General features: G+C 35.4%; 2 protein-coding genes across 2 annotated transcripts; both read right to left on the minus strand.

The window, feature by feature from the left end:
- Nucleotides 1–164: 164 nt before the first annotated feature.
- On the minus strand, nucleotides 165–5,470 carry LOC128553624 (uncharacterized). Its single transcript, XM_053534797.1, has 2 exons — nucleotides 5,085–5,470; nucleotides 165–3,262 (listed from the first exon to the last, which is right to left on the minus strand). The coding sequence occupies exons 1-2, from the start codon at nucleotides 5,417–5,419 to the stop codon at nucleotides 1,900–1,902; spliced, it is 1,698 nt and encodes a 565-aa protein (XP_053390772.1). The 5' UTR covers nucleotides 5,420–5,470; the 3' UTR covers nucleotides 165–1,899.
- An 8,702-nt stretch (nucleotides 5,471–14,172) lies between these two features.
- Nucleotides 14,173–19,837, minus strand: LOC128553622 (uncharacterized). The gene is made up of 2 exons (XM_053534795.1): nucleotides 19,520–19,837; nucleotides 14,173–16,439 (listed from the first exon to the last, which is right to left on the minus strand). The coding sequence occupies exons 1-2, from the start codon at nucleotides 19,702–19,704 to the stop codon at nucleotides 15,077–15,079; spliced, it is 1,548 nt and encodes a 515-aa protein (XP_053390770.1). The 5' UTR covers nucleotides 19,705–19,837; the 3' UTR covers nucleotides 14,173–15,076.
- Between the last annotated feature and the right edge of the window lie 3,352 nt (nucleotides 19,838–23,189).

Raw genomic sequence — 23,189 nt, forward strand, 5'->3', positions numbered from 1 at the left:
GATCTAGCAGTCAGTAAAGCAAGGAAACTGGACAGACTGCTTTGTGATTGATAGTTTTGTTATTCAGACTGTGTGTTATGACACATTTTACATACATAAGACTTGACTTTGAGGTTTTATATTACATTATGACAGTTTCAGAATAGGGAAAGGAGATTGTGATATAAATGTTCATAAAAAAGGTGCTTTGAGGGGCACTTTTTAGCATTTCACACTTTCTTTGCAGTCAGATTGTTTTGAAATATAGTTTGCACATACATACAATCATGTAAACTGTTTAAGTATTCAATCTAAGCAATTATGACTAGCTTGACTCATATTTCAGATGTTGTTCGGCCGCAGGCCTTCCAATCACACAGAACATCCTGGTTCGATCACACGAAGGGTCGCTTCCATTGATATTAGTCACCGGAAAAATTAGGAGCACCAGTTGTAGTTTCTCAGGTTGATATTTATTAAGGTTTTTGCTGAAATTTAGCCAGTTTGGAACATTCAGCAGGCAGTGATGTACATTAAAATCATTCTTTATAGAGATAGGGGCTGTTTTTGCCAGAAAGCTCAGCTGTGATACACAATGTCAGATTTTGTGCAGTGTAAATGGTCATGGTGTGCATGTTTCATTTACAGAGTGCACTGAATGCCTGTAAACTGTAAGATTTGAGTGAAATATACATTCCAGAAAGACTCGTAAGCTTTTTAGTAAGCCCACATATTGGACTTTTCAGAGCTGTTTGGCTCATTTTACCTAGGGTAGCCATAAATGAATGATCACTAAAAAGTATATGACACATATATGTACAAAAGCTATTCATTCTCATATTTGCAACATACTGGGCTGCTTAAAAAGGGCAAATGTGACAGCTACAGGATTTTTCTTAGTTCACATTTTACTTTTTCGTATGAGTAGACTACGCGTTTCGACATGCTTTTTGTAAAATGAATAGTTTTCCTAAAATTGGAACAGTGATATTGTAATCAGACTTGAAGTGGCTCTTAATTTGGATAGATATGTAATAAGGAAACATGCTGTTTTTTATTTTGGGTGAAAATCTCATCAAACAAAAAAGTTATAGAATTTTGCGGGTTTTTTTTCATCTGAAAAGTACGCGAATTTTTTTTTCGCTCAGATTTGACCGATACCATGTGTAACATTGGAAGCTGTCAAATTTTAGTGCATAGTTCAACAAAGGTGTAACTTTCAGATTCAATTTGCTATACATCTGAGACTGTACTGGTAAATTTTTTTTTAGTTTGAAGAGAAAAATAGGTCTAAATAGGCACAAGACCACAGTTATTTGCAATACGGAAGTGGTTACGCGGAAAATAGTTCCTCTGTTTGATGGTGAATATTGGTGAATTTTTGAGTGAAAGACCTGCAATAAATGGCATGATTTAATAGAGGAGATATGAAATAGTAGGTACATGTACAATTTGACAGAATGAGAATGTCAAAATATGCATAAGATGACTTTTTGATAGGGCCTGTTTTGCCTGTTTGCGGCCATCTCGAGAGTATTCTTCATACGCATGTGATTTGGTTCAAAATGGTGGAAAAAAGAGCCGGTCAACCCAATGTTTACTGTGGCTGGAATATTTTCTCTTAAATAGTGCTGTTGAGTTCAGGTATTTTTATGGGGGTTGGAATGCATGCAAAAGTGCTATAGTGTCAAGTGCCTATATAGAACATTTAGTAAAAATAACTGTGGTCTTAGGCCTGATTCAAATGTCAAGTTAAAAACAAATTGACGAGTAAATCTGGAAGTAAGAAACGACCTGTCATTTAGTTTAGTTTAAACATTAAATAAATATGAAGCATTAATTCATATATAACACAGAAAAGAATGGTATGCATCAAACATCAATACATCAAACAGTAATAAAGTTTATTAATTGCCTTTTTCATTGCAAATGGATTATTTTCACTACATCACTGTTGTATTGGGTAATGACTAGTTTGCTCTGTCTCATGTCAAAACAAAGCGATAACGGACTCGTCAGTCCATCTGATGATTTCACGACCACTCCCAGTTTCTTCCCATCTCTCCCTATCTGTATCACGTTATTTGAACTAAACCCGGAAACAAACAGATTTCCTCTACGATCTGTACAAACTCCTGACGCTACATTTAATTCTGAATCAGTGATGGTCTGACAGTGGTTTCCTTTACCATCAATAATAACTAGACCTTTATGCCAACTAGCAACAAACATTTTTTCATCAACATCACTGAAAGCAATAAATCGGGAATTTGCAAACATATTTTTCCTGATGTTGTTTCCAGTTACCGTCTGTAGCACGTTTCCAGCCATATCGTGTATGTATAATGAGTCGGCGTCGTCAGTTATGTATAATTTATCATCCTTATAAGTAATGTCAAAGCAATGATGGTTCATTTTCATTTGACGGGTGATTGTCATCTGATTTCCAAGGGAGACAAACTGAATTGTTTTATTGTTAAGACAGACTGCAGCTTCGATTTTACTTGTACAACAGACACCATAAGGTCCAGCAGGAACACAGCAATAATCTGTCACTGACATTTTCACCATATCTGCACGTTTAATCTTTTTATGAAAATCATCAGCTAACAGTAGTGTTCCATCTTCAGTTAGACAGGACCCATACACATTACATGTTTTTGTGTTGTCATTCTGGACTCTAATGTTTAAATTTTCAATACCTTTAACAGAATAGACGGTTGTCCTTGGCGATCTTAAGGCAGTGGCAGAATCATGTCGGACCGATCCAAAGGTTTTCAACTGCTGTAGAAATACCGGTATAGCAGGATCAAAGCTAAATGATATTTCTGCATCGACATGCGTTTGCAATGAACGAGATACGTCTTCCGTGTTTGCAATTCTTTTCAATGACATTTTCATGGAGACAAATTGTTGGGCTTTGTTACCTTCTGTTTTCTTCAAGTCGTTCATTGCTTGTTTCAGACCATCTAATTCAGTTTCTGCTTTCTTCTTCTCTTCCAACTGTTTCGACTCTTCTTCTATGAATTTCATCTCCAATTCTTTAATCGATTCCTTTTCTAGTTGTTCAAAAATTGTTTCCATCTCTTTTCGAAAGTCCTTTATCGCCATTACTGCTTCCTTCTTAGACTTTTTTAAGTCTTCTATCAGGCTTTGTCTAGTTTTCATAATTTTCTCCATCATTATTTTCATATCTTGCAACTTTTGGTGTATTTTGTCAACATTTGTCGTTTCAAATTTACTATCGATAATATCAGGAATGGATTGGACATCATAACAAGACCTGAAATTATATATCAAAGACCACTAATTCAGAAAATAATCCTGGAACTTACTGAAAGGAAAACTAGCTTGCAAATGATTAATCCTTAATTCATCCTGATTTGTCAGTTATGTGAACAAACCTTAAATGTTTAAGAATACTGCTTTTTTAAGAATGTCTACATATTCTGATATGTGGTCAGTATTTGATTGTAACTTTTCTACATTTAATGCTCAAAGAACAAACGCATTTCGCCTGTCATGACACTGTTGTAAATAGGAATCACATCATTCACGCGAAAAACTACTTAGATTATTGATTATTACCATTCACATGTTTTTGCCGTGCTTTTGTTGTGAGAAAAATTATTTCGTGAGAAAACTTGATTATATTTGGGAATTCAGTACACGTCAGAATAGTTTAACATGTAAATATTTAAACATAGTTGGTGTTTTATTTTCCTTATAATGGGGGCCTCCGTGGCCGAGTGGTTAAGATCGCTGACTTTAAATCACTTGCCACTCATCGATGTGAGTTCGAGCCTCACTCGGGGCGTTGAAATCAACATGTGAGGAAGCCATACAGCTGGCTTACGGAAGGTCGGTGGTTCTACCCAGGTGCCCGCTCGTGATAAAATAATGCAAGGAGGGGCACATGGGGTCTTCCTCCACCATCAAAGCTGGACCTATAATTGTACCGGTGCGACGTTAAACTAAACAAAATAAATACATATTTTTTTCTTACAGGCATAGCACAGTAATAAGGTGCTTTGAAATGTAAACAAACAAAACAATAGCATAAATTTAAGTCAATACACTACGTTTACGATGCAAACAGTAATTCCTCAACGGTATTCTTGTTATTCTTTTTCGTCGGGAGTTCTATTCTCAGGCCCGTAAAAAAATATGTTTAAAACTGTTTTAAATTTCTTTTTTTCTCGATAAGATTAAACGAAAACAACATTACTTGGTTAATCTAGTACTAACTTGTTCTCTAACTTCTATATTCCACAGCTGTTAACATGTAATTATATTAAAATACGCTTCGTCTTTAATGTGATCTAATTTTTTTCAGCGTTCGTGAATGAATTAGAAACCAGAGAAAAACAAACTTTCACAAAGTATGTAAATTAAAATGCATAATGAAAAAATTATTGGACGGGTGCGAGGTTCGAATCATCAAAATTATCACTACAAAAATGATTACTTTTACGTGTCTATCTACTCAACCTACTGCGCCATCAAGACAACGATTAAACTTATTCCTATATCTTTTGTTTTAGAACAGAGTGCTAAGTACTGGCTGTTTATTTACATGTTGCTAAAAAAAGAAACGCCATGACACTGTGCGGTACATATAAATTAGCTTGTATTTCTTACCCTCATGTGCTTATAGTATTGATTTTTACTTCGTTAAACAAGTCAAAACAGTTTTCATATTCGATTTGGTGAAAAGGGTACAAGAACGTACGTTTAAAAAATCCAAATTTTGCAAATAAAAAGTGAAAATAGAATTGTCAAAATTACAAAATACTGTTACATTTAAATAGTTTGATGTTCTCTACCATGAATACGATGTCAGTGGGTACATTTTATAGATAGAATCATAGATATCTATACCGTCTGTGTAAATTACTATAATTGCTATACGATATGAAAATGTATAAAATTCCAAACTGAGAAAACAAAAGACCTTACATGATCCATATATAAAAGAAATAAAAAATCTCCTATTGAACAATTAAACAATCAATTATATAGTTATCATGTTAAATTTGATAGAAAACGTTTGCTTTTGTTGAACATTTATTCCTGTATTATACTGAAATATGAAATGCACTCACCTGTGGTTTAAAGCCATGCAAGTTGTACAACCAACCTCATCATGATTACCACAGTACATGTCCACGATCTTTGTCTCATGAATGCTACATCTCTCCGTCGGAACTGCTGGTAATCCTGCTGAAAGTCTTGATGACTTATAATTTAATTTATCCAAAAAGGTGTGACCTTTTACACCGGGCATCATATGCATAACATCAGCACAGGACTGACAATAATATCCCTGACATTCCACACAATATTTCACAGCTTCTCTATTCCGATTATTAACCAGACAAGGCGAACATTTAAAACTGAATATCTCATCTGATGTGTTTTCACACCCACCAGACGCCATCTTGAAACTTTATATTTACTTCCTTTTTGAATCGACCTACTTGTTTTGTAGTAAAATGTTATCGCTATGGTCGGTTTAATCAATACACGTGTACCCAATCCTGACTGGTAAACATAGTTGCGAAGGTAATTATTTCTGGACATGTATCAACTCATTCTTTTACATTGTTTCTACATATTGGGTACTGTAAAAGCAGAAATTTTCGCTAGGGTTTAATTTTCGCTATATTCTCGACGTAAATATTAACCATAACTATAATATCAATCAAGCAATTCTCGTCATTACACAGACCTTCTCGAACATATTATATTGAAAACGGCTATATTTACATTATTTGCTATGTTTAGTGTTTAGGATTGTATAATTTTAAGACAAACAAAGGAAACCACATAACCGTTTAATTTACTTTTGTATTTACAGTGTGTTTAATTAAACAAACATCCCTGGCCCTGGATATAGATTCCATGTAAAGCCGTGTTTGTTACAGGTACATGTAAGTCGTGAAGGTTTACAGGTAAACAGAGATGATTAAACATCTATACAATAAATAGCTATCGATCTTTACGGTAGACGGTCTAAAGGTAACGCTCTACGATTTTGTGACTTTTATGTACACCCGACTTATAACAGAGCCGAAACAAGCAGATTTATTTTTTTACAATTTCGCGTATATAAGACCTCGCAAACATACTAAATATTTCAAATTCGCGAAATTTTAACCCAGCGAAAATATGTACTTTTACAGTATTTATTTGGCTACTGTTTTGTTCTCTCTATTTTTGTTTTAGCCAAGTAAAAGAAAAAATAGCAACATAAAAGCCTTACGTAATGAATTGCATCAAAGAATAAGTACCGTTGCCTATTTTTCATATAGCCACCTAAGTATGCAAATGTGGGCTCGGAAGGACGGACAGAAAGACTTACATTCTTACGTCCCCTACAAAGAACAGAACTGTGAAATATTTGTATAGATGCCAGGTGCCTTATGGTTTGATAAAAGACAGTGTGTCATTTGTTCTCCACCTATGTGATACATTGATGATTTGTCAGTTACGTGCGTAGATTGAGTATCAACAGACACCTGTTTTGTTAACTGATCTTCATTGTATTACTGAGATAATGTTAAAAAATGTTAAGCAATCAATCAATCAATCAATCAATCAATCGGCTTAAAAAATATGAAATAATAAGATTCGGCACATTCCCGAAGCAAAACAGGCATATTTTGCTCCATCAGGAAAGCTGTTATAAGATAAGTAAAAGTGATAATTACTTTTAATGTGAAGCATGATTTACTTTCTTTCGACTTTAAAAAAAATTAGAAACTTGTGTTACGTTTACCTGTATAGTAAAGATATATATTCGCAACATTACGGTTTTTTGTTAGGGTAATGGTAGTGTCTGTTACGATAAGACACGCAACAATTTAGATATTGAATATCGAATTGTCGCGCGTTGCGCGACATTTTGTTCCACTTTGCGCGGCAGTATGACAGAGAGCATAGACACAATTACGTACACTATAAGCTTTATCAAAGAAATAAAAGACATAGTATTTGTACCTATCAAAACCGTGCTCGTTACATCTCAATCGAGCTTACATACTCCAATTAGTATATTCGAAATATGTCTAGCAAGGAAATTTGTTATATTTCAAATTCATTAAACCCAACAAAAATAATTAAAAAAGATCTATCTAAAGATGTATCTACATTTAAATATTTAAATATTTTAACATTGTCCTAGGGACGCATACATTTTACACAGGTAGATGAAATCGTAACAATATATTAGTAAGTTTTTCATTTGAATTTTGATTCTAAAACGATAAAATAAATATGTCCATATACAGAGAGTGTTCAAACAATAAGCGGCATGGAACGAGAAAAGAATTGACCAAACAACAGGTTTAACATATCATTAGTTATTGTTCTAAAGACTTACAAAACGGGTCATGCCTTAATGGAGTGTGAAATACATCACTCTTGATTTTGTATTTGAATCGCAACAAGGGTCACAGGTTTGAAGCACGTACATTAAATGTCATCGTTCTAGGCAAAGTTATTGATAACATAATAGTTCTAAGAGGTCTTTCTTTTCCACATAAAATACGAGGGGCGGTAATAAAGTTTCATGAAATTTCATCTAGTGTCTAAACTGCAATTACTGTATTTAACAGGAGTATTTTTATATATATTTGAAAATCAGTATTTGTTTTTACCAACGAAAAAGTTCGACCGTTTTTCGTACTTTCTGTTACTGTACAAGACTTGGTGAATTGAAGATTCTAAATGGTCATTTACGGACGATATATTTCATGAATGATTAAAGGCCATTGTAAATTTATGAAAAGGACACACTTGCCTTTACAGTAAATTAGTAAAGATTTTAACCCTTGATTACTGTATTAAACTGGATAAATAAGCAATGCCTTTCCGTTGTTTACGTCTGTTTTACAACGGTTCAGAGTTCATGTGTACAGGAATTGAGTCAATATCAAAGCACGATGGATGATGGTAAATCAGACAATAAATGATAAGATTTTCATTATAAAATATTCGTTAAAACATGATAATAAAAATATTTCTGAACTGAATTCATCTGAGTCGTAACGAAGTGGGCATCATTCGCATTTAAATTTTATTAATACAAAAAGTATGATGAACAGATAAACTAACGAACGGTATTCTATATCCCCTAACAGCGTGAAACTTCGTGGAATATTAATGAAAAGGTATTATTTTTTACTTCAAGTTCAAATGAAAGTTCAATCTAAGACGAAGCAGCCAGTTCCCCTGACCCAGTTCATGACAAAATCTGAATTTGGGCTAAGGGTGTAACTGAATAAAGTGTCTTTTCTAACAGCTGTTTCAGCCAACGATATATTTTATAACTATATTGCATATGACATTGTTGTACAGGAAATACAGTCGTTTCTCATTTGAATTGCAAAGGTTTGTTACACATATCAAGTTCATATTTTTGTTATATTCTTCAGAATTAAGCACTTAACTATACTGATGCGGGTTTTTTTTAATATGTTTATACAGAAAACACAAGAGTCTTCTACCCATGAGAAAAAATGCCGGTTAGATTATCTCAGAAATGAAAATCTCATACATAAAGGCATCTGGCGAGATTTTTCGCCGTTTAATATTTCCAAATATATATTCAATCAATAAGATTGAGTTTAGTTAAGCTAAAACAAGGACGAATCCGACGTTACCATATTTGTATTCATAGGCGTATTTTAGTTTGACATCATGTTCAACACAAACATCAGAAATACTGAAGAAAAAAACAGCAACAACTTTCTTATTTCTCTGCAGAATCATACACGTCTAGACACCTAGGACCCCGCCTCCTCTCCTGCCAATCGTAAGTCATTATCTTTTTGCATTTTAAAACAAACTGAAAAATCGTGGCAAGCCAAGATAGTAATTTGTTACAAACTTTGCATATTTAAAAATGCACCTTTTACCTAAAATGCTCTCTATAATTATTCATATTACAAGAAGAGAAACTCTTTAATTGACACTTTGAAACAATAGTCGATTCATATTTGAATTGTTACCTGTTATTCCTGTTACCAATGAACGGGTTTGTAACCATTCCATAAAAACCCGGTCCTGACAAATGACATAAGATTCTTGCCTTTCATAAGTCAATCAGTTTTTCTTGTATGAAACACTTCTGTGCGAAAGGACACCTGCGTTATCTATACTATAGGCAGGCGGGATCGCGTATGATTATTTTTCTATTGTTGATAAATATGGAAAATCCTGCCTTATAACGCACTTCATTCACATAAAACCCCTTCGAACTTTATTAGATTTGCGCGTAATTCGGCAGTGTTTATAAATACATGAACACCAGGAAAACAATTTTTATGGCAAAGTCCTGATGCCAGCAGAGAAATTTAAAATTGTCTTACGTAGGAAGCAGTTACATCATTTCATTGCAGTTAATTTCTACTACTGCCTGCAGTTAATACAGCAGTTACAACAGTTTATTGCGGTTAACTGCTATTACTGCCAGCAGTTGCATCAGTTACTTGCAGTTTTTTTCTACTAGTGCCTGCAGTTAATACAGCAGTTACATCAGTTAATTGCAGTTAACTGCTACTACTGCCAGCAGTTACATCAGTTTATTGCAGTTTATTTCTACTACTGCCTGCAGATAATACAGCAGTTATATCAGTTAATTGTAGTTATTACAGCTGTTATATCAGTTGGATATTGTTACTGATATAATGTGTTTGGTGTATCCAACGGTTCGAATGGCAAAGTGGCTAAGTACCTAACCGCCTAACCGCAGTTTCAGGCTCAAAAATAGTTGTGTGCATCTGGACGAAGGAATACCCGGAATAAGTAAGTGTTGTGTAAAAGAAAAGAATGCTTGAATCGAGTTTCTTAGCTCCTTGAAGACGACGGGACGAAATCTGACATGAGGTGTCGAGTGTCAGTCATACGGGAACGTAATTTCATCAATGTAGATTAAGCTCCCAGACCGTCTTGCTGTCGAGATACGGTTATCCCCACCAGGCACGGAAGACTGCCATTCCAGGACAAGGCTTGTTATGGAGAAGCCCGTGACGAGGGGTGGAGCGCTCGCCGGTGACCATTAAGCCTTACAGCAGTACGGGCTTTGATGTAGAACACTAAATGTGCCCAATCTGGTGACATACTTAGTAATTGCTACTATTATATCATTAAAAAAAACACAATGTTACATCACTAGCATAAATATAGATTGTACATTCTGTTGTTTTCTAAACTACTCAAGCCGTCTTAAGACCTAGAGTGTAATATTCGTAACTAGACACATCATTTGAGACACTCGGAACCCAGTTAAAATCCATGTAACATCTATAAAACACTGCTGATGTCGTTTTCGACTGGATGTAACAGGGGTTACATTTATATTATAACTTAACCTATATTTTCAGAAACTCGTAACATATTAAGTAACATCCTTGCAAATTCTATATTACATTACTGATGCCGTGTTTTGGCTGATTCATTGTTACTACAAATAGACACAACTTCTCAGACACATTAGCATAAGTAACGTCCTTGTCACATCTATATAACCTAATGATGCCGTATTTTGGCCGATTTTAGAAAATGTGTTGTGAAATGAATAACATTTTAACTAGAAATAAAAAAATCCTTGTAACATTCTTTTAACTTCTATATAACATTACTAATGCCGTATTTTAATATTAAAAAAACTAAGAAACTTTATGCCCAATCATCTTGATTTTGGGTTGCGACCAGGTGGCTCTTTTAGAGGGTGAATGTGTACAAAGGGTCAGACTATCCCGGGAACATTCTTGATTACTCGTGAGTGTGTCTCAAAGTTGATCTGGGGCTGTTTTCGGAAGTTTTATTTCTTTTCAGTTTTGGAGCCCCAAGTTTTAGCCCAAACCGTGTTGCCGATGTAGGCAGAATTGCCACCCGCTAAGTACGGGTGGCAGCCATTCCGGAAAAGTCTTGTTAGGGAGTAGCCGGGATGGTCATTAAACCTAACAGTAGTACAATAGAAGGACGCACGGGACATTGACTTCGGGGTGGAACCGGTAAGCCGTCGTAGAGGGAGACGGTGTATGAGGGGCCAACATATTGGCTATCCCAGGAAACCTCGTGTTTCTCATAAGCGGGTCTCAAAGATGGTCTGCTGGCAGTAACATAATATATAGGGCACGTAAAACTGCAATTAGAAACATCGTTTTAATGCTGGTAATAACACATATAGTACACTGAGAAAACTATTGATAATATAATTGTATGGGCAACTGACAAAATTGCTATTAGAAATATTTTACACCGGCAATGACACATTTAGGAAACTGGTAAAACAGCCGTTAGAAGCGTCATTTTCCTGCTAGCAGTAACGTATATATGCAACTGATAAACTTTTATTACAAATATTTTACTGATATTTCATTATATAAAACTTGGTTTACTGCAATGAGTTACATTATTTTACTGATGTTAGAAACTAGGCAGTAATATCATATATACTGTATTTCATTGTTAAAATTATCCGCTTACTACAATGTACTATGTAGCATTAACTTTGATCGTGCCTTAATTGTCTGTAAAATGAAATACGCGGTGTCTTGTGGGATTGCTCTAGATAAATCACACTGCTGTAATGCCAACTTCCTGCCGGGTAGATTCACATACAATGATTTGTTAAAAGAGACGAATCACAAATGTGCAAAAGTATGTGACTGATAAAGTCACTATCATAGCAGAATGCATTAAGATCATATTGCTGGCAGTAGCAGCTATTAACTGCTGTGATTACAGCCAGTAACAGCAATTGACTGGTAATACTGCCAGTAGCAGCAATTGACCGGTATTACAGCCAGTAGCAGCAATTAACTAGTACTACTACCAGTAGCATCAGGTAACTGGATTTACTGCCAGTAGCAGCAATTAACTGGTTCTACTACCAGCAGCAGCAATTAACTGTTGTAACTGTAGGCAGTAGTACCAGCTAACAATTAGAAAGCAAGCAGTTATACCAGTTAACTGTTCAGGTGTATTTGCTGGCAGTAGTACCTGTTAAATGCTGTAATTGCTGGCAGTAGAAGCAAATAACTGCTGTATCTGATGGGAGCTACTACTACTGCTGCTGCTGCTGCTGCTGCTGCTGCTGCTGCTATTGTTGTACTGCCAAGATCCTACCGCAGTTTGCCTAAATGAAAAACGAATGATGGTCGATGGAGTTTATATGTACCGTATGATGTGTTTTCGGCATTTATTACAGTTATCAGTCATTGAAAGTTACATACAATTTGTGTGCTAGTGAGTGCAGTACACATATGCGAGTGGGTGCAATTTACATGTGAAAGCAAGTATAATATACAAGTGAGTGTAATACATGTGTTCGAGTGAGTGCAATACACGTGGCAAAAACATTAAATGATATCTACATGTAAAAGAGAGGTATCGTAAATTTTGATTTCTTCGTCATTCTCTAAAACTGCGCATTTTGAAATGAGCTGCTATTTGGCATGTATTCAGTGGAAAGATAAAGACTCTCCGTCAACAGATTGTCACTACAATTGACAGTAAAACAAATGGCATGGTGACCATTCTGACAGATCTCTTGGCATTGTTGAAATGTGTCGGATGTCCAATGTCGTTCTTATTTCGAATGTCCAAGGTTGTTCTGAATTCGAATGTCCAATCTCGTTCTGAGTTGGAATGTCCAAGGCCGTTCTTGTTTCGCATGTCAAATGTCATTCTTGTTTCGAATGTCAAATATCGTTCTGGGTTTGAATGTCCAATATCGTGCTTATTTGAATGTCCAATGTCGTTCTGGGTGGGCTTGAATATTCAATGTCGTTCTGGGTTTGAATTTCAAATGTTGCTCCTTTTTCGAATGTCCAATGTCGTTCTGGGTTTGTATGTCCAATGTCGTTCTGGGTTTGAATGTCCAATGTATTTCTTATTTGAATGTCCAATGTCGTTCTGTGTGGGTTTGAATATTCAATGTCGTTTTGGGTTTGAATTTCCAATGTTGCTCTTTTTTCGAATGTCCAATGTCGTTCTGGGTTTGAATGTCCAATGTCGTTCTGGGTTTGAAAGTCCAATAGCGTTCTTATTTCGAATGTCCAATTTGTATGTCCAATGTCGTTCTGGGTTTGAATATCCAATGTCGTTCTGGGTTTGAATGTCCAATAGCGTTCTTATTTCGAATGTCCAATATCGTTCTAGGATTGAATGTCCAATGTCGTTCTGAGTTTTGAATGTTCAAAGTCGTTCTCAATTTGAATGTCTAAAACCGTTTAAGTTTTGAATGTCAAATGCCGTTCTGGATTCAAATTTCCATTATTCTGGGTTTGAATTTCCAATGCTTTTCCTGTTTCGAATGTCGAATGTCGTTCATGGTTTAAATGTCTGGTATTGTTCTTCTTTATTGGAAATTCTTTCTGCTCTGTGCTTCCGGGAAATCTACCCTTACCTATTATCTTTTCTTGATTCGAATGCCCAATGTCGAAGGTTTAACTTCTTGCCAACTTCACACTTTGAATGTCCCTTTTCCACTGTCAAATGTCGAACTTCTCGACAACATCACACACTTCATTTATCTGGTAAAATGTGGATGGTTTCTCTTTTATGCTTTTTTTTTTTTTTTTTGGTTTCTCGTGTTTTGCAAGCAGCATTTTACCTTTTGCAGGTATTTGCTCGTTTTAAGAACAATTACACAGTAAGCAAAACACAAAAGAGAAAACAAAGCAAAAACAAAAAGCAAAAAGAAAATCACAAGAAGCAGAAAGCAAATAACAAGGGGCTAAATCGGTTGCACAGTGTACAGTCCATAAAATCCAAAGCTTAAATTTACGATCTCACAGATTTTAGCAGATATGTTTATTTAAACCACTAACTGAAACACAATTTTTAAACTTTAATTCATTATACAGTTATTGACTTACGTTGAGGTCGATATGTGTTTTTTCGGACCTATTAAAATGATATTGACCGAGGACGCAGTCCGAGGTCAATATCATTTTTAAAGGTCCGTAAGATACACATATTGACCAAAACATAAGTCTATAATTGTTATATTATATGCCCTTCTCAAATGCATTCCTTTGACTGGCCCATATTTCATACATAAAAGATTTAATTTCTTTGGTTTGCTCCAAAGTGGTTTTATCCAGGAAATAATTACTGCTGCCTGACAACATAAACTCGTAGAAATAGTTGATAGTATGATTCAAATGTCAGGCAAAACTGTGTTCCTGGTAAACGAAAGCATTGGAGCAGAGGGGTTTGAAGGACTGGAACCCCTACCCTAAACTTTGATTGTAAGCGTGACCGATGTATGTTTTGACCCACCCTCAATCTTTGACTCCAATGTCTTTTAGTCAGAGAAAAATAAAAATAGAGGTTCAACAAATTCCAAGAGATATCATATATTTTACGCACAACGAACAAACAAAAAACAAGTTTCTATGAAACACAGGGACAGCTGTGGAAATCAATAGAAAAATCATGTTGGAATTAGTTTAAGGTTATGTATTTCTAGTAATATAACCGACCTATTTATACTTTCAAACGCTGCAGATAAAGAAGTGTTTTATGTATTTCAGGTCAAGTTATAAACAATGACGTACTGACTTTTAACCCCGACAAGATCAGATATTTACATATTGATGATCATAATTTACATTGTCATTTTTTGCACACATTTTGTCCGTGAAATAACTACTTTTTATTTCTTTCAATTTATTGAGTAATGTAAAATAATTATTTCGTGTATTTATTCCTCTAATAGTATCCTCCCTTTTGGTAAGCAGACACATTGATGCAGTATAAAATGCTTTTGTCGGTGGTACAGGTATAATGCATTCTTAAATACCGAGAAATTGAGTCTAGCATCGCGTTATAACAAATATTAACGAAATAAATGTCAGGTTAGTTTTCTACACATATTTTCCATTGATTTATCCTTCTCATTCGACGAATAAATCTTGTAGTATTAGCAAAGCCTAATATGTCAATTAAATTAGTATTCTGAAGCATTTTAATCCTTAAATTAGAATTCTAAAGCATTAATCCATCAAACCCATAGAAACGAATACATGTAGCATGCAAAAAAACCAAACCACAGAAAACGCCCAACTGTAATTCTATTTCATTGCAAATGAATTATTTTTACAACATCACTACTTCCTTGAGAAATAAATAGTTTACATTGTCTCGTGTCAAAACAAAGTGACAACGGACGCTTCAGTCCATCTGATGAATCCGCGACCACGCCCTTTTTCTTCCAATCTCTCCCTATCTGCATCACATTATTTGACCTGTGCCCGGTTACAAACAAATTTCCTCTACGATCTGTACACACTCCAGACACTATGTTTAACTCTGAATCAGTGACTGTCTGACAGTGCTTTCCCTGTCCATCAATAAAAACTAGACCTTTATCCCAACTAGCAACAAACACTTTATCATCAACGTCACTGAATGCAACAGTTCGGGGGTATGTGAACAGACTTTTCCCGGCGTTGTCTTGAGTAATTGTCAGCAGCACGGCGCCTGTCATATCGTGTATATATAAAGCATGGCCATTGTTGTCAGTTATGTATAGTTTATCATCCTTATGAGCAATGCCAAAGCAATAATGGGTCATTTTGATTTGGCGGATTATTGTCATGGTCTTACCAAGGGAGACAAACTGAATTGTTTTATTAGACAGACAGACTGCAGCTCCGATTTTACTTGTACAACAAACGCCATTAGGTGTAGCAGGAACACAACAATAATCTGTCACTGACATTTTTACAATATCTGCACGTTTAATCTTACTATTGTTATTATCAGCTATCAGTAGTGACCCATCTTCTGTTAGACAGGACCCATACACATGAGATGTTTGGTTGTCATTCTGGATTCTGATGTTTAAATTCTCGATTCTTTTAACGGAATAGGCGGTTGTCCTTTGCGATCTGAAATCAGTAGCAGAATCATGTCGGACTGGTCTGAACGTTTTCAACTGCTGTAGAAATTCCAGTATAGCAGGATCAAAGCTAAAGGATATATCTGCGTCAACAGTTGTTTGCAATGAACGAGATACGGCTTCCATTTCTGCAATAATTTTCAAGGACATTTTCAAGGAGACAAATTGTTGCGCTTTGTTTCCTTCTGATTTCTTCAAGTCGTTCACTGCTTGTTTCAGACCATCTAACTCATTTACTGCTTTCGTCTTTTCTTCCAACAGTTTAGACTCTTTTTCTATGAAATTCATCTCCAATTCTTTAATGGATTCTTTTTCTAGTTTGTCAAGAATGGTTTCCATTTCTTTTCGAAAGTCCTTTATCGCCATTACTGCTCTAGTCTTAGACTTCTTTAAGTTTTCTATCAGTCTTTGTCTAATTTTTATAATTTCTTCCATCATCATTTTTAAGTCTTGCAACTTTTGGTGTATTTTGTCAACATCTGTCGTTTGAAACTTACTCTCAACAATATCTGGAATTGATTGCACATCAGCACAAGACCTGAAGTTATAAACCATAGACCACATATTTAAAAATGTACGACGAACGTCATGGAAAAAGGTTAACTTATTTGTAAAAGGACAATACTTTAATACTTAGTAAGTCTTGAACCTGAATGGTCAGTTTAATCATCAGACCGTTGCAATCAGGGGTCACACCATTCAGACGAAAATTACTGAAATTAATTATCACTATTCATAATCTATATTTCGATTTTTGGATATTGGTACGATTCAGTATAGTTTAACGTAAAATTATTAAATATAATTGATGTCTTTTCCCCTATAACCAGCTTATATTGTATTTAAGGTTATTTTTCGTTTTTCACATGAAAACAATCTCCATGACAGCACACAGAAATGGAGTCAATTTATCTTTAGATTAGTCTGTATATCTGTACATAAGTGGAAGCTGTATTGATTTTTATTTCGTTAAACTAGTCAGCGTTCGGTTTGTGACAATTTTGGAAAACGCGCATTTAAAAATCAAAATTTTGCTATCTAAAATGAAAAATAACAGAATACCATTACATCTTAAAATGTTTGATGTTCTCTACTATATACCGATGAAGGACATTGAGTGTATGTTGTTTTATCACATGTTTGACGTCGCGGGAAGTTAATAAAGCCATTTCATAAAAATGATATTACACAATAGTCTGTCCAGCCTAATTTTGGACCTCCGATGATTTATTCTTATTTTTATTTTTAAATAAAGTTAAAAATCAAGATTTTATGTCTTTTCCCATAGACTTGCGTTGTAAAATGACATGACGTACATTCCAAGATTGCGGCGTCCATACAAATGTCATTTGGGGGTTTGCTCACAGCTCGCGACGTCTGCTAATATTTATTGTTTATATACGGGATGAAAAATAGCTTTTTAAGTGTAAAAAATAAGTGTGAAACTTCCCCGAGTAATAACACGTGAAATTTCCCGAAAATCTAAAAATAGAGAATATTTGGCAATGGCGACCAGAAATAAACAACAGTGATTTTCCATAGATAAAATGAAATTCAGTCGCACGGGAAAACCAGATGACTGTTGCAAAAATCCTTGATTTTTTTAATTCACAAAAACATGTTTTATCTTCTTTGATCCCGTTCCATTTCTTCATATCAGTCCAAAGTTGAGGTCCAAAATCAGATGGGACAGACTATTGTGTAATAAAGGTTTGACGTCGACGTCGTTTATAGTATCGGGGACGTTGTTCAAATTGACTTGTTTGTAGGGATAACGCATGTTTTTTCGTGTTATAACGTCTGCAGAATCCCGAGGGATTGGTTCGTGCCCAAGCCCGTAGGGCGAGGGTACCAACGTATCCCGAGGGATTCTGCAGATGTTATAACATGAAATGAACATGCGCTAACGCTATTCTAGCATAAAACGCAGAAAAAATACTAAAAAATGAATACATCCTACCTCAACGTCATTAAATTTCCATGAAATGCGCGGGAATGTCTTAGTTGTTTTTTACGTTGACGTCATTTTGTTTTGAATTATCCGTTTTGGGGCCGAATGACGTTTACGCTTTGCCACGGAACTCGCATATATAAAAAGGTGTTATAACAGCACGTGAGCGCGAGAATCTCTCTGTTAACACACGTTTTCTCTCCTGTTAAAACACCCCCGAAATGTGATAATAACAGCAGTTTTATGCTAGAATATATGGTAAAAGAAAGTATTTTTTTTATATTTCGACAAGAAAAGTTAACATGTGATAAAAAGAATATTTGTGACTTTCCACAATGAATTTATTAAACTCATGGAATAAAACTGATAAAATACTCGGCAGAGTCTCACATTTTATCATTTATTCAATTCGTTTAATAAATTCAATATGAAAAGACACTCGTGTAATATCCTCTTTTAGATAACAGCATAGCAGCACACTACCTGCATAAATTGATATATCCTGTACGAAAAAAGGACCTGTTTTACAGCTGTAAAACGTCTGTGAAAGACCTGTATTTTGAAATTACAACTGTAAAAGACCTGTAAGTGGAAATCTGATCAGAAATACAGTTAAAATTTTCAGGTGTAAAATATGATTGTCTCAATTTACAGCTGTAAAAATTTTACTGTTGAAAGTTACAGCTGTAAAATGGTCATGTCTCAAAATTACAGCTGTAACATTTTTGGAGGGAAACATGAGTATTGTCAGTCATCTTTATTACATTTTGGTGGGATATAACTGAAATTCACACAGACATCACACATCTTGTAAAATTTTGGAATTTAAAGCGGTATAGAGTAAGTACAGATGTTTAATCATCTATTATAGTTGTAAAAGGACATGTATAAGTACATACATTAACTATTTACTTTTTACTGGAAGCCGATAAGTTTAAAAGAAATAATTACAAGATTGTCATATGTTTTCATGACTGACAAAGAAAGTTTTATAAACAAGACCTGCATATGTTCTACTTTGTATCCTACTCTTGAATTTTGCTGTTGCTATACTGTAATCATACCACATATATTTTACGTACTAGATCATTTATTTTGCCATTTTCATAGTAATTGCTACTTTATCTAGAGAATTGCAATTCATCCTAAAACTTTTTGCACCTCTACTTTCGTCCCTTAAAATAATGTCCTCTTATTCAATACCTATAATATTTCTACAGCTGTATTTTTTGGTCATTTTTACAGCTGTAGCTTTTTTATTTTTACAGCTGTAACTTTTTTTTACAGGTGTAGCTCATTTGCATATTTCGAACTGTTTTACAGTCATTTGACAGCTGTAAATTGAAATCTTAAGCTGTAAAATCAATATTGTTATTTAAAATCTACAGGTGTAAATTTGGAATAAGCATGACTGTCATTTTGAACAAAAATACAGGTCTTTTACAGCTGTAAAATTTCGTACAGGATAGTATGAAGATGTATCAAATTACAAAACTAAGGAATTTCAATGCATTCAAACAACATTGAACAAAAGACCTTTTATGATCTGTAAAAAAAAAGAATACAACTCCTATCTTACACCTGGATCAGCAGATCAATAATAACGCCCGTATGTTCAATTCGATATAAAACGTTTATACTTAATTATGAAATGTGCACAAATTTACCTGTGGTTTAAAGCCATACAAGTTGTACAACCAACCTCATCATGATTACCACAGTACATGTCCAAGATCTTTGTCTCGTGTGTGCTACATCTCTCTGTCGGCACTGCTGGTAACCCTGCTGGAAGGCCTCGAGACTTATATTTTGAATTATCCAAAAGTGTGTGACTTTTTAAACCAGGTATCATATGAATCACGTCAGCACAAGACTGACAATAATATCCCTGACATTCCACGCAATATTTCAAAGCTTCCCTATTACGGTTATTTGCCAGACAAGGCGAACATTTAAAATTGAAAATCTCGTCCGACGTGTATTCGCTCCCACCGGACGCCATTTTAAAACTGGATTTCACTTCCTTTTTGACACGGAGATAAAGGTACATCTGCGCTTCGGTCTACTTGGTTTATCAGTTAATCGATAGAGTTTATGCACCTGTTTTATGTTTATATACATGTAGTTGTTTTATTATACATGTGTTCTTATCTTATCAATAACACCATCTGGTACACACTGGCGCCAGACTAGAAAGAAAATGCCTCTGTACATGTTATACTCTACCCCTAGGTATTCTATAAGAACCATGGTCATAAAGGGGAAAATATACTTATCCGTTTCAATCGTACATTTCTCAACTGAAACGCGCAGCTCGGTGCATGGGTACCTAGTACATTGAACAAGCGATAATTTATCTTCCATTGTGCACCAGTCACATTGTCTCAATATTCCATATTGCTGAGATTATCAACATAATTTATGCTTTCGTCAACGTTACAGAAAAAACTTGCGTGAACTTCCCTAATGAACATCTGGTCTAGAGGTCACGGCAGTGTGCACATGTTAGGCGAAATGTAAACAAACAAAAACAGAATTTTAAAAAATCCCAACTTTACACTATAACTCGAAATTTTGAATGAAATTCATCTTGTATATGATATTTAATTTGAAATCATACATTGGTCTACATCTGTTCTGTTTTTTTTTAATTCATTTTCCACATTTATGCTGCATTTTCACATTTAAGCGAACATGTGTAGTAAAATGACGATTGACATACATTTTCACAACAGTCAATCAGAATGGTTTTGTAATCTAGAACGCAACTTCACCAGGGAAGTTCAAGCAAGTTTTTTGTGTAACATTGAAAAAAACTATAAACTACACGTTCTTTTTCTAAGATAAGATTGAAGAAATGTGACACAATGGAAGATAAAGTACCACTTGTTTGATATCCATAGTACACATTTACCGAACTGCGTGTTTTAGGTATAAAATGCGCGATTGAAACGGTTTAGTATATTTTCCCCTTCATGACCATGGTTCTTATAGAATACCTAGGGGTAGGGTATAACATGTACAGAGGCATTTTCTTTCTGGTCTGGCGCCAGTGTGTACCAGGAGTATGTTATACTTTAACTCAAAATTTCGTGTTTATAACCTAAACATAGTAACCAAGTCGAAATTTCGAGAAACGTAACATAAAAACATATTTCGAAATTTTTAAATCGAGTTACTATCATACTTTACGTAGATACAAGTTCTGGCCTAGATCAAGTTACCTTTGTAGCCCTCGGCCTATAAAGACGACCAGGCCGCGTTCGCCCTTAAGATACCACTATTTTAACCATGATTAAGTCTGGTAGGTTTTCGACCTAGTTCGAATTCATATGGCAAGGAAATATAGACACACCCTTCATGACCGTGTAGTTACTAGTCCGATCAAGAACGAGTATCTGGGTAGTTCCAGATTTTGAGGAAAGGCCATCGAAGGTGACCCAGGGGCGGATACAGGATTTGTTGTTATAGGGGGCGTAAAATATTTGTAGTGTTGAGCAAGTAGGGGGTCCGGCATGCTCCCCCGGAAGATTTTGAAAACAATGGATCCATCTGGTGCATTCTGGGCGTTCTGGGGTTCTTTATTTGGTATTGACAAAGGACAGGTTTTGTGACAAAATCAACACAAGAACATGCAAACTATAGTCATGTTTTATCAATTGTCAGACTTATTCTTGCGCAAGTATTTCGGAATTTCTTAACTCGATTTCTAAGGATTTTTATGGGGAGGTTTTACCTGGGACTATTTAACATAAAAATTGTAAAGAGCTTTAATGGAACTCGTGCAAATGTTGTCCGATTTTACATGTGCAAGCATAGCGAGTGAGATAAAATGCATATTTTTCACCCAGAACAAAAGACAAATTAACTATGCGATAGAGAAAAAAATGCATAATTTATATTTTCCCCCCAGAACAGAAGACAAATATTTACATGTTCGAGCTTAGCGAGCGAGAAAAGAACGGATATTTTTCACCCAGAACAAATTATGTACGCGAGCGAAGCGGGCGAGAAAAAAATCAGACTTTATAATTATAAAGCAGAACAAAAGACAAATTATTTACGCGAGCGTAGCGATTGAGAAAATATATATATATATTCCACTTATTTTACCAAGAACATAAGACAAATTACCTATGCTCTTGCGAATTTAGAGGGGGTGCGCGCCGGGGGCGCCCCCCTCTGGATTCGCTAGTGTGACCTGTTGGTGTTCAAACATAGAATGTTTTCACTGTACTATTATGACCATATCTCGAAGGTCTTCTTGTTGCTCTTTCTTCTGAAAAGGCATTGAGTACATACGTTTTTTTTGGTTCTTAAGGTTTGCTTTTTATATACTTATACACGAGCATTTTTGTGTTTTACATGCCATGCCTTTTTTGTTTCCATTACGTGTGTTAGAGATTCACCTGGAGGGGATTACTTTTATTTACACAGTCCAGTGTCTTTGAAACATGGTGGGCGTAAGAGTGAGGTTGGGTGCGCACCATAAACCGGTTTAAGCTCCCCAGTGGTGATTTTGCCACTGACCGTTCCAAGTTTGTACCCCATTGTGTTTCTTTGTTTGTTCGTTTTGTCCTCATGGTTGGCTTTGTGTGTGCGTGTGTGTGTGTTTGTGGTGTGCACGTCTGCGTCCTGTGGGTTTCGTTTTGGGGAGGCTACGTTTTTGGTAAGTGGCATTCCCTGTTTGATATTTGTCTTTGTTTTTTACCTAGTTCGAGCCCCTACCACCGGAACAAGCTACATATGAAAGTGTAGGTATATATCCTGGAAACAGGTTGAAATATATAGTAGCTGTAGAAGCAAAAGTAGTTCTTACATAGATGCATGGCAGTATATGTTAAAGTCCCTACATGCTGGGTACACTATATGGATGTGAAAATAAAATATATTGTTGTTACAGTTTATTTTTTATGTGTTAGGGATTGTTAATACAGATAATAAATTTTCTTACAAGTTAGGTAACAGTGACGTTGACCTGGTAGTGTTCGAAAATAGAATATTTTCAGTATCTCGAAGATTTTTTACCTAGTTCGAGCCCCTGCCACTGCAACATTTTGTTGGGTTTAACGTCGCACTGAAACAAGTGTAGGTCATATGGCGACTTTCCAGCTTTGATGGTAGAGGAAGACCTTCCGTTAGCCAGCTGTTTGACTTCCTCACTTGAATAAACCAACGTCCCGGGTAAGGCTTGAACCCACATCGGCAAGGGGCAAGTGTCAGCGACCTTAACCACTCGGACGTGGAGGCACCTACCACCGGAACAAGCTATATATTTACGTATAGGTATATATCCTGGATAAAGGTTGAAATTTGGAGTAGCTGCAGAGGCTAATG

The sequence above is a fragment of the Mercenaria mercenaria genome, unplaced genomic scaffold (genome assembly GCF_021730395.1).
Source record: "Mercenaria mercenaria strain notata unplaced genomic scaffold, MADL_Memer_1 contig_4133, whole genome shotgun sequence".
In the NCBI taxonomy this organism is placed as follows: Eukaryota; Metazoa; Mollusca; class Bivalvia; order Venerida; family Veneridae; genus Mercenaria; species Mercenaria mercenaria.

Excerpts from the sequence above, each read along its gene's own strand:
- LOC128553624 (XM_053534797.1), bottom strand. The coding sequence starts at position 5,419 with ATGGCGTCTGGTGGGTGTGAAAACACATCAGATGAGATATTCAGTTTT. Across the intron at positions 3,263-5,084 it reads TGCATGGCTTTAAACCACAG|GTCTTGTTATGATGTCCAAT; the intron begins GTGAGTGCATTT and ends ATATAATTTCAG.
- LOC128553622 (XM_053534795.1), bottom strand. The coding sequence starts at position 19,704 with ATGATACCTGGTTTAAAAAGTCACACACTTTTGGATAATTCAAAATAT. Across the intron at positions 16,440-19,519 it reads TGTATGGCTTTAAACCACAG|GTCTTGTGCTGATGTGCAAT; the intron begins GTAAATTTGTGC and ends TTATAACTTCAG.